Genomic DNA, 17,394 nt, shown 5'->3' with positions numbered 1-17,394 from the left:
CTCCTTCTGAGCTGCGCCCCCAGTCTGTCACCTCTTGGTCACGTGTCCAACCCACACTGGGACCACGAGACCAGGACCCAGATACCCAGCCCAGAGTTCAAGGGGCTGGGGCTGCTCCCAAGAACTGGAAGCTTTCTCCCAGGGTTAGAACCATGGAGAGAGTCCTGGAGTCCTTTCCTTTCTCTTCCCTTTCTGGGGACTCTGCAGTGGTTCCCGTGTTGGGGGCTGTGCCATCTGATGCTGAGGATTGTCATTGTTATTGAGGTTATCACCGCAGCTAACATTTATTGAGCCCTCACTACCTGCGACTTGACTCAAATTACCTCATTTAAGCCTCTCAACAACGCTGGGACGCGTGTGCCCTATTCTCATTCCCACTTGACAGAGGAGAAAACTGAGGCACAGAGAGGGTGTGTTGTTATCCCAGCAGGAGAACTGGATTCGGTCCCAAGCGGGTTGTCTCCGGAGGCTGCCCTTCTGCTCACCCCTCCCAGAAGGTTATAGCATCCACTGTCCCCATTCACTCCTGTATCTGAATGATCTGCCATCTTCTCTGTCAGGCACCAGTGGGGCAAAGCTAAATCCACCACCGGCTCCTCCTGCGAGATCACCCACCACGGAGCTTTCAAGCAGGAGCCAGCAGATCCCAGGCTGGACCCAGACACAGCAGCCCGGGGGCCAGCTGCGGAACGGGAACCTGCACATCATCGGTGAGTGGGGCCACCAGCTGCCATGCTGGCTGCCAGTGGGGAGGTGGCTCCCACCGCCCAGCAGGAGCACGCCAGCCCTGGGCACATGCTTTGCCAGAACAGGGGACTCATGGTAGCATAGAATAGACCGCAGCTCGTGTTAAATAAAGGGTTTCTCTGGAGGCTTTCTGCAGGGCTCCAGAACCTACTCCTAACCTTCTGACTGAGTTTAGAGTGGGAAGAAAACCAACATTTTAACGGTGTGTCTGTCTCCATGGAGAAATCCATGCCTAAGGCTGAACGAATAGTGTGATTTAGACACAGTGAACGGATGGACAGGAGGTCTGGCCGGCAGGGGGCCAGTTAGAGCAAAAATATGAAGATAGGGCAGAAATTGACATGGGGTCAGGTGTGACCAGAAATCTTTGCATCCCTTTGTGGGTTGAGCTACTGTCGGTCAGAAATCCTAGACTGCAAGGCAGGGATGCGATCCATGAAAGGGCCACACACCCCCTTCTCTTCCATCAAGAGCTCAGGACAGAACCTGTTTGCTCTGGGGGCCCAGGCCTGCAACTGGACACAGGCCATGCTCCATGTCAGCAGTCAGGCCCAGGACCCCTGTTCTGCCCACTCAGGCAGAACCCTCCCAACCCAGGCCCATCCTCCCAACCCAGGCCCGTCCTCCCAACCCAGGCCCTCCCAGGAGCTCAGGGAGGCTTCAGGCTGTGGGGCTTTGCTGTCCCTGGAGCCACCATGTTCTCCACCTCCGACTCTGGGCCCTGCATCGCCCTGTGGCTCTTTAGAAGCTTCCTGAAGATATTAGTGGATATAAGGTGGGTGGGTGATGGGGAGAGTGTATTAATTTCACTATTTCCCAAGTCCCCTTGTCCCAGCTAAAGAGTAAAAATTGAGAAGTGGAAGGCGGCCTTGGGGGACTAACCCTGCCATGGACACCCTGGCACCAGGCAGGCGAACCTCGGATCATCACAGTAACCAGAGCAACTTTGCCGTTTTCTGTGTGCAGATGACTTTGAGTCTAAATTCACGTTCCATTCCGTGGAAGATTTCCCTCCTCCGGATGAGTACAAACCAAGCCAGAAGGTTTACCCCAGCAAGATCCCCAGAAGTGAGTACCGCCTGGCGAGGACCCCTGCACTTCCCTGACCCTCCGAAAGCTGTGCCTGGTGTGCATCAGTCGGCCGCAGGCCGTCTGTCATCTCATGTCCTGAACAGCAGTGCCATTCATACTCCTGGAAGCGTTGGGACATTCATGTGCCCCAGGCCCCAAGGGTTCATTTAGAGGCTGTTACAGAATACCAGCCTTCAGTGTTTAGCATCAGATTTGGGGGAATATACCACTTACCACTCCCCTGTCTGGGATTTTGGACTAGGGATCTGAATGCCCCAAGGAAAATGGGGTCAGGAACTTTGCATTAGTAGCCCGGGAAGAACCCGAAAGCCCCAATGTGGAACTCTGGCAGACCGTGAAATGGAGAGTGTGCTCAAGCCAACAGTTCTCAGCCTCAGTACACATCCGAATGACCTAGAGAACCTAAAAACCCAAAAGGCCAGGCTGCATCTGGACCAACTAAATTAGAACACCGGGGTAGGACCAGGGCGTCAGACATTGTGAAAGCTGCCGGGTGACGCCAGTGTCCAGCCAAGGCTAAAAGTCTCAGCCCAGTGAGCACTGCTTCCCTCTGGTTTCATTGTGTGGCCAGGCTGCCACTCAGCCCAGGAGTAGCAGAGGGAGAGGCTGGCCGGCCTGCCCCTCAGGCCCAGAGGCCAGCGAGGCAAGTACTTCAGAAACACAGGCAGCAGAGAAAAGCAAGGCGGGGTGTGGATGGCACAGTGATGCTGTCTGTTAGTTAAAATGCGAACCAGTTCTCAGGTGCTGAGAACAACCAGGTGCTGAGCCAGTCTGACTGGGTAGCAGCTGGTGAGATGGGACAGAGTCAACAGCATGCAGTGAGGGCTGGATGTGTTCCTGCCCACAAGCTGAGTGAGGCCCCCATTTCGGACTTCAGCGGGCCAGCATGGAAAATTGCACAATCGCTGGTGTCTGGGATTAGCCCCAGACCAGAAACTCCATGAGTCTCTTTCACGGGGACCAGGGGGAGGTCCCTTCTCTGGGGTTCGGTTTCCTGCTGGTTTGCACCTGTCCACCTTCATGCCACAAACCCGCCTGCCCTCTGATGCACCCAGACCGCACCAAGTGAATGCTGTGACCTCCTGGCTCCTGGAGGCTTTTTGCTTGCTGACCCCTACATTAAACCAAAGGCCAGCAAACATTTTCTCTAAAAAGACAGTGACGGCACATGTGAGGCTCTGCAGGCCACATGGTCTCTGCCACTACTACCTGGTTCTGCTGTTTCCACATGGGAGCGGCCATGGACAGTAAGTGGATGAATGAGCATGGCCATCTTCCCGTAACTCTTGATTTATAAACATAGGTGCTGGCTGGATTTGGTCTGCTGGCCATACTTTGATGACCTCTGCCGTAAACCAACCCAGAAGAGGAGATTCTTAAAAATCTCTCTTTGTGGCAGCCTTTCCTAATAATGAGCCGCGGAGTCCTTCAACGTTCAGACTCAGGCAATTTTAATGGGAAGTATCTGTGTTTGAGCCCATGGTGCCCAGTCCTATCCCTGAAAATACAAAAAAAAAACAAAAAAAAAAAGCTGTGCCCCCCCACAGCTCGCCAGGAGGGCATGGCTGGCAGGCCATGCTGTGTTCCTCTCATCCTGAAGAAATGTTCAAATCAGTGCCCAGGCCGAAATACAACCTCCTGATGCTTAAGTAGGTGCAGTAGAAAAAGAAGAGGGAGGAGGAGGCGGAGGAGAGAAAACCTACCGAGTGAACTGACATCCTGCAGAGCAGAAATGGCATTGGTGACTGGCAGATGAGGAATACCTCCACAGCCCACTGGCACAATTGCGTCAGCTCGTCCCCGCCGTCCCGGGGAGCCATAGGGTATAGAGCCTTGTTCATTATATTAGTGCGAGTCTGCTTTGGGTCGTGCCTGCCCAACTGCGTTTCTCCTCGCAGTGTTCCTCCTGCTAGGCAGTAGCCTGGTTCCCCCAGATGGGAGTTCTCCGTGGTTTGGGAGACGATGCTGTTCTCCCGCATGAGTGTGTTTGCACGCTCTCGTGGGGCAGTTCTGCCTGCCCCCCGCCTGCTGCCTGCTTCTCTCTCCTTCTGACAAACACACACCACACAGATACCCTAAAGCCTCCTTCCGTTTTTTAACTAAAAATACCNGGCAGATGAGGAATACCTCCACAACCCACTGGCACAATTGCGTCAGCTCGTCCCCGCCGTCCCGGGGAGCCATAGGGTATAGAGCCTTGTTCATTATATTAGTGCGAGTCTGCTTTGGGTCATGCCTGCCCAACTGCGTTTCTCCTCGCAGTGTTCCTCCTGCTAGGCAGTAGTCTGGTTCCCCCAGATGGGAGTTCTCCGTGGTTTGGGAGACGATGCTGTTCTCCCGCATGAGTGTGTTTGCACGCTCTCGTGGGGCAGTTCTGCCTGCCCCCCCGCCTGCCGCCTGCTTCTCTCTCCTTCTGACAAACACACACCACACAGATACCCTAAAGCCTCCTTCCGTTTTTTAACTAAAAATACCTAACATGAAATTTGCCATCCAAACCTTTTTCAGTGTACACACAGTTCAGCAGTGTTAGGTACACTCACATCGTCGTGCAAACACTCTCCAAAGCCCCTTTCCTTGTGCAGAACTAAAACTCTCCATCCCTCCATGACTCTCCATCGCCCCTCGCCCAGCCCCTGGCAATCCCCCTTCTGTTTTCCGACTCTATGGGTCTTACTACTCTTGGTGCCTCATGGAAGTGGAATCTGTTAGAGGCTGGCTTTTTGAGACTGGTTTATGTCACTTAGCGTCGTGCCCTCAAGGGCCACCTGTATTCTAGCACGTGCCAGAGTTGTCTTCCCTTTTTAGGCTCCGTAATGTCCCACTGTATGGGCATGCCATGTTCGGTCGATCCACGCTTCCCTCAGGGGACGCCTGGAGGGCCTCTGCCTTTTGGCTCTTGTGAAAATGCTGCCATGAACATGGGCGTAGTTGTCTCTTTGAGACCCAGCTTTTAATTCTCTCGTGTGCACACCCAGAAGTAGAATTGCTGGGTCCCAGGGAACGCCTGCTTTCGATTTTTTGAGGAACCACTGTAGCGTTTTCCATTTTCCATTCCCATCAATGCTGCGTGAGGAGAGATGCAGAGTTTCTCCTTGTTTTATGGAGAGAGTGGTTCTCCTTTAGCTCTGCTATTGTTTCCAGGAGGGTTTTGTGAAAACAGGGCCCACTGCCGACCTACAGGGAAGCCTGCTGTATTGCCCAGTGATTCTCCAGTGGGGGTGCTCCTCCCCCAGGGGACGTTGGGCGCTGTCTGGAGACAGTTCTTCCAGGCCGTCTGGGGCACAGAGAATGGAGTACCGGCATCCCGTGGGTGGAGACCCAGGATGCTGTTGAACAGCCCACAGCACACAGGCCCGATCAGCCAGCCCCAAAGGAGCCAGGAGGGAGCCCTGCCTATAGTAGCCTGGAGGTTTTTAGACCTCACAATGGTCACTTCAAGGTCATACTGCCACCCGCAATTAGGTCAGGGCTTGTATGAGTGTCTTTTGACTTTGTAATTAGTTAATAAACTGGCTGAAAATCTAGCACTCCCTCTGTCATTTACTTGGGTACATCTTTATCCCACAACAAACGCACTCCTCGATTTAAAAAGCATTTTAATAAAAGTGCCGATGCCTGCCGGATCCATGGTTTCTAAGCTGTAGAGGCCCTTCTGTGGGGCAGTTCCTCTTAAAAACCGTGTCTTACCTGAACAGCTGCCTCGGATGCCTTCCAAGCTCACTGCAGACAACTTGAAAAGTGTGTTTATAGAGATTAAAGACAACCCATTAATCCAGGAGGAATCCATTCGGGATATTACGTATATGTTTGAGCATTTTAAAATAGTTGAGGTCATTCTATTTATATGATTTCTGGCCTGCTTTTCTCTCCTGCCTTTCAATGTCACCCCCAGTTATTTGTGTCTTTCTCAACGTTCACACAGCTCCTCACGACTCCATCACCTGACAACAAGCCTTGCATGTCCTACATGCTTTCACCAAACACAGGCGGTTACCAGGTTTTTGCTAGGAAAGCCCACCCGTGCTGACTGTTCCTGCGTTTCACGGCTCTTTCTAAGGAGCGCAACAGCCCAAGCCATTTGGAGGGCTCGGGGACACGGGTATTTAATTCCTAGTCCATGGCCCAAGCAGGACAGAAAAGTCTCCCACCGAAAGCAGCAGAGAAAGCAACACCCAGGCCACCTTTCGGAACACCTGACGCACAGGACAAGGTCTTGCAGGACCTTGGATTTAAGATATAGGGATTTGGATTTCAGACTTGGCTAGCCCAACCACACCGTACACCTGCACACACGCACACACATGCACAGTGGCTGCCCAAGGGGAAACATGTCCGGAGGAATAAACAGCACACCTGGAGCCGCGGGGCCTCTGGGGTAGAGAATCGGGAGGGGGAGGGAGGGCAGAGCCACTTCCGGTTGGTTTTCTTTTTCCTGTTATGTTGTCCTGCGTTCTTGGAATTCTCATTTATGAGAATGCATTTATATACAACTTGTATAATGTGTAGCATGTCACGTGTTTAAGAATGAGTTGGGCCCCAGGGGAACAGAGCCTCATTCTGCCAGGGCGCACTTATCTGTCGCTCTCTGCTTAAGAGTCTAGCTCAGGGCGCGGCTCATCTCCGGGGCTGGAGACGGTGGTTTGCTCCGAGCTAGGATGCTTTCACATGCATGGAGATGTCAGGTCTTAGTGCCTTGTTCCCCCGCCCACCGCATATAGAACATGACGCCTCTGTCGTCATGGCCTGGCCCAGAGAAGCCGCAGTGGAAACACGCAGCCGGGGCCAGCAGCCTGGAGGTTTCGGGTTGACCGGCTCAGGTTGCTGCGGTCCCGGTGCTGCCTCCGCAGCCAGTGCCGGGCCAGCCCGCTGTCGCTGAGACGTGCGCAGCCGCTCCCTGGGCCAGCAGATGGTAAGAGCGTCCCTGTGCCTTTCAGGCCGGACACCTGGTCCGTGGCTCCACGCCGAGGCCGCTGGGCAGAGCTCCGATGACATCAAAAGCAGAAACGCTCAGGTAACGCGGCCCTCCTGTCTCTCAGAGGTGTCAAGGGTGCGCTTTCCCCTAACAGCCTCACGGTTTCCCCAGACTCTATCTCCCCAGGGAAAGCCGCTTGTGGGTACTGTATTCCCTACTGGATGGCACTCAGGATGTCAACATCTAAAGAGTGAGAGGGGTTCCCTGGAACGACCACCACCTACAGAAGCAAGTTAGAGCCCCGTGGACTCTGGGACATTCACCCTGTTCCCCGCCCCCCACCACTCCTTCTTTCCTCATTATATTGGCTTGAGAAGCCTGAGAAGCTGGGTCATGCTTACCAAACAGATTCAGGGTTGGCACTCATCTCTAGAAGACAAGGTTTCATAACCTTGGGAGCTTATGCCCCGCCACCAATATTATAATTTTTGTTTACTTTTTTATAGAGCATTTTTATTTGAAGTTTCTGGCGAACACAAGAATGTGTGAAACATAAAAAGAGCTGACAAAATATTGGAAAAATTCAATTTGTCATGTCTTGAGAATGGTACAAAGTAGTTATATTAGGCATGGTGATAGGACCAGAAGAATCCGTGAGAACAAATGTAATATATTTTTAGAGAAGTTTTCTTTTAACTAAAGGGAAGGGATTCTGTTACTATGGTTTGGTATCATTTGATGTTCTAAATTTGGAAATCTGAAGTTTAATACTATCTAGACATCAGTGTTATCATTTATTTTGGCACGGTTTGGCACAGTTCAAGTTCTGGTGGCCAGAGGAAAGTGGGAGGAGGGCCAGGTGCCTATGTGATAAGACAAGAAAGGCCCTCACTCTCACGTGGGGCAACTTGGATGGAGCATCTCCTAACCTGGGCAGAGATCACGACTCTCCCCACACGTGGTCACGTCTCATATTTACAGACCCTTTGTTTCTTTGAAAACACCCAATAGATCCTCCCCTGTTAGGCGTTCTGTGTGACAGATGGTGACCTGCTGTGAAATTGGGCCCTTCTGCAGCTGTGTGGAACCTTGAGGAGAGTCATGTGAGAAGGGAGGGACGCGGTTCCTGGGATGGGCTCCTTGAAGGTGGACAGCACAGCCCCCTTTCCTGGCACAGCTACCCCAGGAGTTGCAGTGACCATCCTCAGAGGGCCATAGGCTCCAAACTGGGCATGTGGTTGCACTGAGAAGGAGCTCTGTATGAGTAGGGCAGAAGACGACAAACCGTGCACAGGCGTTTGCTCTGGGAGGTTAGCACTGAGTTTTATTTTCTTCCTAGTTCATTTCTGTAATTCCTGAGTTTTCCACCATGAACACCTTACTCCTGTGGTCAGAGACATGTAGTCATCATCCAAATAATAGTCCCTGCATTGCATAACTCTCTATATATTTTTCAGATAACTTGTGTATCTTATCACATTTCACCCTTTCATTTATCCTGTGATAGAAGCTGGAGGGATGCCTTTAGTGCTATGTGTTTGTTTGTTTGTTTTTTCAAATAAGAAAACAGAGCTCCAAGGGGTTAAGGAACTTGCTAAAGTCACGTGCCCAGACCTCTGAGTCCTCGTCCAGTGCTCCTCCCCCTGTAGGTCACTGCTTCTCCTGGCGTGTTAAAGTTGCCCGGACAGGAGTCACCCTCCCCTTCAAATGTGCAGGTGTGATCGGACACTGCGCAAAGTCTGGTCCCTGGCCTTGTGGCAGGCCGGCACCCAGATCACTGAGCCCATAGATATCTAGTTGAGGATGGATCGGGAAGTCTGCCTTGGTCATTCCAGAGCCAAGACCTTCTTCATGTCCCACTGAACATCATCTTGACTCATTCTCACTTCAGTGAGACACAAAGCGATTGCCCAGCAAAACCACTGGGTTCCACATGGAGCAAACCGTGCCCCAGGGGGCGTTCTTTTATGGATACAGGGCCCCAGGGGTGTGCACACAGGCAGGGGCCCTGGGCTGGAAACTGGAAGGCCTGGGCACTGGGTCTATTTCCCATCGCCTTGTCTTAGGGTCTCCAGCAAGTTCTTTGCTTTTCCTGAGCTCCCTGTCCAGTGAATCTGCTGGTGCTTGATCCTGTCAATGTTTATAAGATGGCATTGGGTCCCCATGTGCCATGAACTCATGTCTCATTTCATCCCTTTCCCACCTGTGACCCCCCTGGGTGAAATCAGCTCCTTGCAAATGATGGGAGAGCCTCAGTGCCCAGCTCCGGGGTGGGCCATCTGCGTGTGATGAGTCTTCTCACTCCAGCTGGTCATGTCGTGTTTCCACAGCTGTCTCTGAAGGCACTCCGGTGAGAAAACCGAGGAAGCCAGCGGCCTAGGGGCACCTGGGACTCCCCATCACGGGACAGGCCTTCCGGGAGAGCGTGTGTGACCTCACCACACTCGAGTTGTATTCAGTTAACATACAGGCTCCGAATGGAGCAGTTATTTATTGTAAATACGTGGATTGCACAGGCTTTAAGTCAGTATCGTAGTCAACTTTTATTTTTTAAAAAAATACACTCACTGTTTCTCCCTTTTTAAAAACCCATCTTGGCATCCGTCTGTCAGTGCAGACAGAGCCCTGTCCCCACCCCACAGTGTCCATCCCGTGACTGTATGTGCTCGCAGGCTGGCCCTTCCTGGACTCAGAACCGTTTTCAGGAGACTCCTTGGTTTGCAAGTAGCCCAAAGTCACAATAGCCCCTGCAGCTTCTCATTGGCATGATTTTATATTCTCAGCGCACAAACTGCAGAATCAAACCAAATAATGCCTTATAAATGACACAGCTCAGAGAGATTAGTGTGTCCCCACACCCAGACAATGCCACACAGCCTCCAGTGAGCGAGATGCAGCATCTTGTTCTTGTTTTGCAATACAGGGATTTTTTTTTTTTTTTTTTTTTTGCTGCCTAATGTAAATATAATGGAAAGTCAAGGCAGGAGCGGGCCTGGCCCTTTTGTAACTGAATGATCCTACAAGTAGCCAATGCTCTGTTTACAGTGGCCTTCATGCCCAAGTCCCCGAGACTTTTCCTCCTGTCCCTTCCAAGTTCCCAGCCCCATCCTGGCAGCCAGGGTGAGGGGCAGGGGGTGAGCTTTATGAGATTTTGGTATTTTCCCTGCAAGTGAGGAACCTACATAACTTATTATTAGAGTAAATTACTAATTCTATATCAGAGGTCTCTTTTTTCTTCCCCCCTGAGTGCAGAATTTCTATGGCAAGATAAAGTATAGACCAAAACATTATGAAATATCTGCCTCAAATAGCTGGTGCCCCACCCCCAGCCCCGGGAACCCTGGAACCATCCACCAGGCAAAACCCAGCTCCCTTCCGAGCTGAACAATGTAACTGGTCTGAGAGCCCCTGGTCCCTGAGATGGGCACCTCTGGAGGGGGTGGGGGGAGAGAGTGGTGTCCAAGTTCAGCCAGCCCTGAACACAGAGCCAGCCGGTCAGGACGGGCCCCGAATGCAGCTCACAGCCTGAGTCTGGGGCTGGTGGGGGGAAAGAAGGCATGTGTTCACTTGCCGCCGGACCCCACATGCTCTGCGTCCTGGGAGAGGAGGGCTGTGACAGCGGAAGGACAGAAAATAGAAGGAAACAGACTGCTCCCTGGTCTGTTATCCAAAAAGCTGCAGATGAAAGACAACCAGGGAGGGAGAGGCTGGAAGAGCAGTGCGGATGTTTCCTTTGGAGCCAGCCTCTCCTGCGCTCCCAGCTCAAGGTCATCACACCCAGCAGAAGCCGTCCAACAAAGGCGGACAGGTGGGAGGGCTCTGGCAAATGCTTGACCGTGACCGCGCACACCTGCCTGTGCTCTGCTGTGAAGAGTGAGAGGCCACCCAGCATTATTGTCATGCTTCGTCCTTGCAGAGAACAGCGCGTGAGCAAGGTCAAGTTCTCTCTGGGGACTAAATCAAGCCAACCTGTAACAGCTAAATCAGTGGAAAAGAAGTTTCTCCGGGGCACCAGCTCTGGGCATAGCCAATTTGTTTCATAGGTTCTGGAAGGTTTCCAAAAGGTCAGAATGTCTTTATTATGATGGCATCCACTCCGCTGCCTTCTCTGTTGGACAAAATAATTACCAAGGACTTAATGACCAGGGGTAAGAAGGCCCTAGACGGAGGCAGTTCCTGCGTAAGAGTGCTCTGCCTGCCCCAGGGAGGTGTTTGCACATCCGTGCTGTGCAACGCCGGGGTAGAAATTAAAACTAAAACGACTCAAGGACAGAGAGAAGGAAGGAGCAGAAACCACACATCGCAATTAGGGAGGAATCTCGGGAATCTGGTATCGCGTCGCTCCTGTCCCTGAGTTCAGGCCCTTTGAACTCTCAGGGCGAAGGGTGAGCCCTTGACCGTCACCTCACACAGAGACGTCCGAGTCCCAGGGCCCCATCACCGACAGGACGCGGTCTCGGCCCCTGGGGTTTCACAGGTGTTTTATATTTATTGACGTTCCCTCTGCAGATTCATTTCTCTGTACCTAATAAACTGTCATAAGTGGAAATGCCTCCGGTCGTTTCCTTGTTGAAACCTACCCGTGGTGACCAGTGCTGAGGTCAGGGTTCTCAGGGCTGGTTTCCTTACCTGTAACATGGAGCTATAACTGCGTACCTGAGCACACAGTGGTGAAGATTCAGTGACGTAACACCCAAGCAAGCCCTTACCCCTTGGGTCCCGGAAGTCCCAAGAATGGTCCCACCCCACACTCCATGGGACAAGCAGTTTGCCAATTCCTCCCCCCACCCCACCCCGGCAACCGCCATTCTGCTTTCTGTCTCTGTGAATTTGACTCCCCTTGGCACCTCGTATACGTGGAATAATACAATATTCGCTTACTTGAGACTCACTGATTTCACCTAGCACTGTGTCCTCAGGGTCCATCCATGTCATAGCAGGTGTCAGAATTTCCTTCCTCTTGAAGGCTGAATAATGTTCCACTTTATGCACACACCCCACTCTGTATATTCATTCATCCATCGGCGCATACGCTCTTTAATGACCTTAGGGGTGCTTCCACCTTTCGGCTTTCTTGAATAACACTGCTCTGAACATGGGTGTGCACACATCTCTGAGAACGTGCTCTGAATTCTTTGGGGTATGCACTTGGAAGTGGGGTTACTGGATTATAGGCTAATTCTATTTGTAACTTTCTTAAAGAACCTCCATACTGTTTCCCATCCCAGCTCCATTTGACATTCCCACCAGTAACATACAAGGGTTCCAATTTCTCCACATCCTCACCAACACTTAACATTCTTTGTTATTTGATAGTAGCATCCCGATAGATGGGATCTCATTGTGGTTTTGCATTTACTTGTAGAGTGAATTTATCCTCAGAATGGTACAAAAATAGAGGAAACTGCTGAACTGATTGGGTTTTCTGAAGATTCAAGTCAGAAAAATATATCCCCTTTCACACATTTTCTGCCCCGTGAATGATACTCACATTTACTCGTGAGACATAGGACAGAAGAGGCCAGCAGACGTTCATTTCAGTATTTTTTTTATTGTAAGCGTGATGTGTTTAGAGACAATTCCAAGGGCAAGCACTGGATGGGGAGGTTATCTGGTTTTAGATGCTTGTACAAAAGGCTGTGAAGTCTACATGGTCAGTTCCCACGGAAGGAAACAGACTTTCCTTTGTTACCCCTGCCAATTGCATTTCCCGGCTCCCAGGTCTGACTTTTCACAATATAATCACAGACATGTGCATACTCACCCCCGCGAGAAATCTGCATGGGGCATTTGGGGATGTTCGAAGTCAATCAGATGAAAGCACATTTGCCACAAACACAGCAGGGGAGCTGGGACTCAGGGCCCAAGGGAATGAAATGCCACAGCTACAGGGAAGCACGAGGGCGTTCTGGGACAGCGTGTGCCAGTGACCTGCCACTCCTCCCGTCCTACAAGAAGGGCCAGCTGGCAGGCTCCCCTCCCCCTTCCTCCATGTGCGGCCTTCTGAAAGCTGAGAGCTCAGCTGAAGACCTTCCCCATCAATGACTGCAGGCGGTGGCTTCAGGACAAGCACACCTGTCCTACCTGGCGTCCCTGCTGGGCCAGACACAGCTGTGTCACACCTGTGCCACTGTGGGATGACATCAGTTAGGGAGTAAAGAAGTTTGCCTGGTGGACAATTATTTTTTTACACCTAATAATTCACCCAACAGTGAAGGAACCTCACTGCTAATATCTAGTAGGCAGCTGAGCATGATAGAAAGACTTTCTAATAATAACACTGTGTCTTATGTTATTGGACACTAAAGAATCATAATTGCAAGTACATCCTTACTCAACCTACAGTTCCAAACCATCTCCAAGTGTGAAAGCACTACTTCTGCTTTGTTAATGTACTTTCCTGGAGCCTTTGCCTCCCCCTTGCCTTGAGAGTCTGAGGGCCATCCTTCTACTAGACGAGACTAACTAGCTTAGGCTGGGTTATGGGGTGTGGGAGTTGGGGAGACGGTCTACCCTTGACGGCCATGCCTTCTTTCTGCACAAAGCACGCATGGCACAACCACCTCCCCACAGGTCTTCATGGACACACAAATGATATTCTAGGAAACTATTTACACACTGACCTTTAAACGTTATTTTCATAGTTCATCTTGAATATTCATTTTCTCCTTATTGCCTTTAGAAAGCAATCCCTGGTCAAGAAATTGTCCACAGCATGATAAGCATTTTTCAGAAGCAGAGTCTGTCCAGAGCATCTATATACAAATGTTCCCCTGACAACAGCCTGCTCAAATCCAACAACATACTTCAAGCTGTTGGTATAAGTCGATAAAAGTCATTAGGAGTGAGCATGGCTGCATCAGCAGATTCTTTGCTCTCTTCTTGTCCTTTCCAACATACAAAGAATCTGTCCACTGCTATTCCTTGGTTTGCCTGTACATGTAGACTGTCTTTGTGCGGGATGGAAGCATCCCAGCCTTGTTTAACTTCGGCCAGGCTGCTGTGCCCTCTAGTGGTAACCCGGGGGCATCACAATTGTGATGTAAAGCTTTAGCCCAGACAACTCAGTTAGCCTTGGCCTTCCTGTGAAGTGCGGGGCTAAGGTCAATGCCCCCTCACAGAAGCAGCCATTGTGTTTCCCACTGCACAATAAGGTTGGTTCGGTTCCCTATGACCTTTGGCTCGTAATAATAAGAGCAGGCCTCTGTGTAATTTATTCTCACTAGATTCCTTCTGGTCAAACCTCTGATCACCTTGGGTATCACAGACATGTCAGGCCCGATAAAATGTTTCCATAACAGGGGGAGGTAATAGCTCATTGTGACATTTAGAGTAGCTTTCTGCATCATCTTGTTTTAGACAGCCACTCTGGAGGTGGGCTGAGGAGGGGATGAGGTGCCTACGACATGAGGTGCCCCGCCCTTCCCCTGGTAGACACTCAGAATGCCAGTTCCACACAGGAGGAGACCCTCAATTAATCTACAGCGAAAGCCCAAACTGGGATGAGAGTCTCAGCGACTACAGGCCCCCACGAGTGGCTGCTGTGACCCTCACCACTGGCAGTCAGTCATTTTCCAAACAGAACTGGCAGAACTGCCGGGCAGCAAGCTCCTGGTGCACGCACACCTACACTCTTAAAGGGGAGTTGGCAGGAAAAAAAGGCTTGTTCTGGTACAACCTGTGACCCTCAGCGTCCATATCTGCGTGAGGGACCCACATCCCTTCTAGGTCCCATGGGCTCTGATACAGTGCTTCTGAGTAGCAGTCACTGGGAGAAATTAAGCTGCTGCCTCTCACTAGCTGGTATGTTAACACGCCTCTCCCTTCATTGTCTCTGCCCCTTTAAATTCCAAGAGTGGCTGAGAGTCTCAGTAGCTGGAGGCTAAGCCCACCCCTCACCACCTGCCCAATTTAGCCACCCTCTGAGGGCAGCCACTGAAGCCGGAGGTGTTGGGGGATAAAGGGAAGGACCAGGGAAAGCCAGTTGTTTCCTACCCAGATTTCTGAGACGTAACAGGCTGGACGGGGAGGGCGGGGCCTGGACTGTTACCCTGGAGCGAAATGCTTCTCCATCCATCTGTCGCCTTTGTGCCCTCTGTGTGCCCAGCACCGAGCCCATCTGGCCTTCCTCACACGCTTCTCCATGCTCCGGTGGTGAGTCAAATTCCTCATGCAAACACAACATGGGACCCCAGTCGGTTTAATTAAAGTCTCTGCTGAGATAATGCTGTGGCTGCAAAGATTCCAGCTACTTTCACTAGACCCGAAACACTCCGAAGTTTCTCCTTTCCTTTTCCTCATTAAGTGACAGCTCCAAAGCTTTGGGAGGTGGAACTATGCCACGGGGCCATTTAATTAACCCTAAACTAGATGGCAGTAACAGGCCCGGAATCATTTCTACAGGAGGCCTCGCCCACGTGGCGGGCGTGCTCACAGCAGGGCGAGCCTCGCGCCTTTGGGTGACCCACTCAGGGCGGTCACAGGCATGGCTGCCCCTGACTGTCTACAGTGGGCCGGTTCCAGCTGGCCCGGAGGACCGGCTCTCCTGCACTGGGAAGCAGTCTGAGTGTCCACGACACACACAAGACCTGTTCTGGAGCTGGGATGGAGATGGGATGGACAGGACCCCTGGCCCCCACTGGCCCTGCCCCTCAGAAGACACATCTGGAGACGCCCTGCACTAGAGACCTGCACTCCAGGGGAGGGAGGGCAGGAAACTGTTCCCTCAAGTGCACACACAAGACCCGGGGCCAGACAAAGAAACGTCTCTTGTTAACATGAAAGAAATTGTTACTGAGAGAAAGAGTAAGACTTCAAAAGAGTTTGCTTTCCCACACACCCAGCTCCATGGGGCAGGCCTTTCAAGGCCTGATGAACTCTCATCCTCTCCCTCCTCTCCTGAGAAGCCTAATGGGTCCATTGTCATTGAAATACAATGATAGCAGCTTAAAACCCACGATTAGTCCTACAGTCGAACAGCAGGTGTGCGAGGTGCAGATCACACCTCAGAGGAAGGGGACCATGGGGCAGAGGGGACGTCATGAGATTCCAGGCAGCACACAAGTTCACAGTTGGATCTGGCTTCGGAAAAGGCAACCGCAGCAGAACTTTCTCATTTTACTCAGACAGGAGAGCGGCTTGTTTTGCTGGTAATTTAGTAAGGTGGGAAACTTTAAATAGGAAGGGGGAGGGAGCGCTTACTTCACTTAAAGAACTTGATCTCCGTGTCCACACAGTCATAGAAAAGGTCCCCCACCTCGGCTGGGTCCGGGGGCTCCGAGCCGGCCAGGATCTCTTCCATCGCCTCCAGGCCTTGCTTCTCCAGGTCCAGCATGGTTTTCCTCAGCTTGCGACCTTGCTCCTGAGGAGGGACAACAACAGCGGGGGCAGGGGAGTCATTGCAATGACATGGAAAGCCTCCTGGGGGGACACCCAACCCCATCCATGTTTCCATGTGACGGCCACAGGGGTCCTTCCAGAAGGCCATCGTGGTTATGGGACCACTCTGTGTGGCACACTTACAAACCTTCGGGATACAAACCTGAGTGACAGCCCAAGAAAGCCCGTTGTGACATACAAGGCTCTCACTTGGCCTCCTCTTGCCACACCCCTACTCTTCAGCCAGACCGAACTGACTGCATTCCTCCAACCCATAATACTCTTCCCCACCACTGTGCAGGCCAGCATGCTGGCCCCCAGAGCCTGCCAACCTGCTCCCAGCTTCGAGCCTTTTTGAGAGCCTTTTTTCTGGGCTCCCCGCAGGCTGGGGTCTCCTCATTTGCCACGGTGGCTCTCCTGTCTTGTGAAGCTTTGTCTACTTGGCTGTGTCCCCATTCGACCCTGAGCTCCGGGGGACTGAGAACCAGGCTCAGCTCTATCCTCTGATGCCTTGGACTTCGTAGGCACTCCCAGCACATGTATGTTGAATGAATAAATGAACAGATCAATGAAAGAATGATTCACAGTCACACCTCAGTACTTATGGGCTTCAAAACTCATCAAACCCTGTCATGTTTTGCTGAGAAAAAAAATGCGTCATCATGTGTCACTTGCTCGGTCCTCGTCAGTTTCAGCACTTGTCATGAGTTCCAGAACAGAGGAACTACAAGGACCGAGGTACCAGTGTACTTTAGTTCTAAGGCAAGGCGATCTCTTCTTCTGAGTGGGGTGACCGTGGAAAACTGTCATTTGCCCAATGAGTCCCAGGAGGGAGGTGTTGTCACCACCTACCCTTGACTCAAACCAAGTCATTTCTGAATTTCAAAACCCATCTGATCTCTCAGCAGTCTCGTCTCTTTGAAATTTTGCACAGACAGAATAGCTCAGCACACACAGCCTGTCCTGCCTCTCCTGAGATCCACAAACCCCTGCACCGGAAAGCGACATTTTCCCTCGGGGCTCACTGTCCCCTGCTTGGAAATGTGCACTGGTGGGATCCCACCTGCAGAGCCCCCGACTGAACTCAGCGGAGAGCAGCCGAGTACCCACGGCTCCAGGGGAGGGTCGGCGGGAGGCCAGAGATAAAACACCGGTGCGACTTTGAACCCACTGGGGTTGACATCGGTGCTGCCCCTCTTTTGCACAGCGCCCTGTGCTCGCAGCTGCACACGGGCGGGCACCAGTTTGCCTAAAAGCTTCAG

General features: G+C 51.8%; 2 protein-coding genes across 5 annotated transcripts in view; one reads left to right on the top strand and one right to left on the bottom strand.

Annotated features, from left to right (window-relative positions):
• Positions 1 to 11,303, top strand: part of WIPF3 (WAS/WASL interacting protein family member 3) — a 77,405-nt gene extending 66,102 nt beyond the window's left edge. The window contains exons 6-9 of one of the 2 annotated variants that reach the window (XM_037041224.1): positions 561 to 710; positions 1,714 to 1,815; positions 6,777 to 6,853; positions 9,085 to 11,303. In XM_037041224.1, coding sequence (XP_036897119.1) covers positions 561 to 710; positions 1,714 to 1,815; positions 6,777 to 6,853; positions 9,085 to 9,108 — 353 coding nt within the window. In that variant the 3' untranslated portion in view covers positions 9,109 to 11,303. The other variant, XM_037041223.1, reaches the window with a different exon arrangement.
• Positions 9,456 to 17,394, bottom strand: part of SCRN1 (secernin 1) — a 58,269-nt gene continuing 50,330 nt past the window's right edge. For 2 of the 3 annotated variants that reach the window (XM_037041226.1, XM_037041225.1), the window contains exon 8: positions 12,286 to 16,115. In XM_037041226.1, coding sequence (XP_036897121.1) covers positions 15,957 to 16,115 — 159 coding nt within the window. In that variant the 3' untranslated portion in view covers positions 12,286 to 15,956. Of the gene's footprint in view, positions 9,546 to 12,285; positions 16,116 to 17,394 lie in introns of those variants that run through there. The other variant, XM_037041227.1, reaches the window with a different exon arrangement.

The sequence above is a fragment of the Sturnira hondurensis genome, unplaced genomic scaffold, assembly GCF_014824575.4.
Source record: "Sturnira hondurensis isolate 20B ecotype Veracruz unplaced genomic scaffold, ASM1482457v3 Scaffold0002840, whole genome shotgun sequence".
In the NCBI taxonomy this organism is placed as follows: Eukaryota; Metazoa; Chordata; class Mammalia; order Chiroptera; family Phyllostomidae; genus Sturnira; species Sturnira hondurensis.
This window is presented reverse-complemented; position numbering and strand designations above follow the sequence as displayed.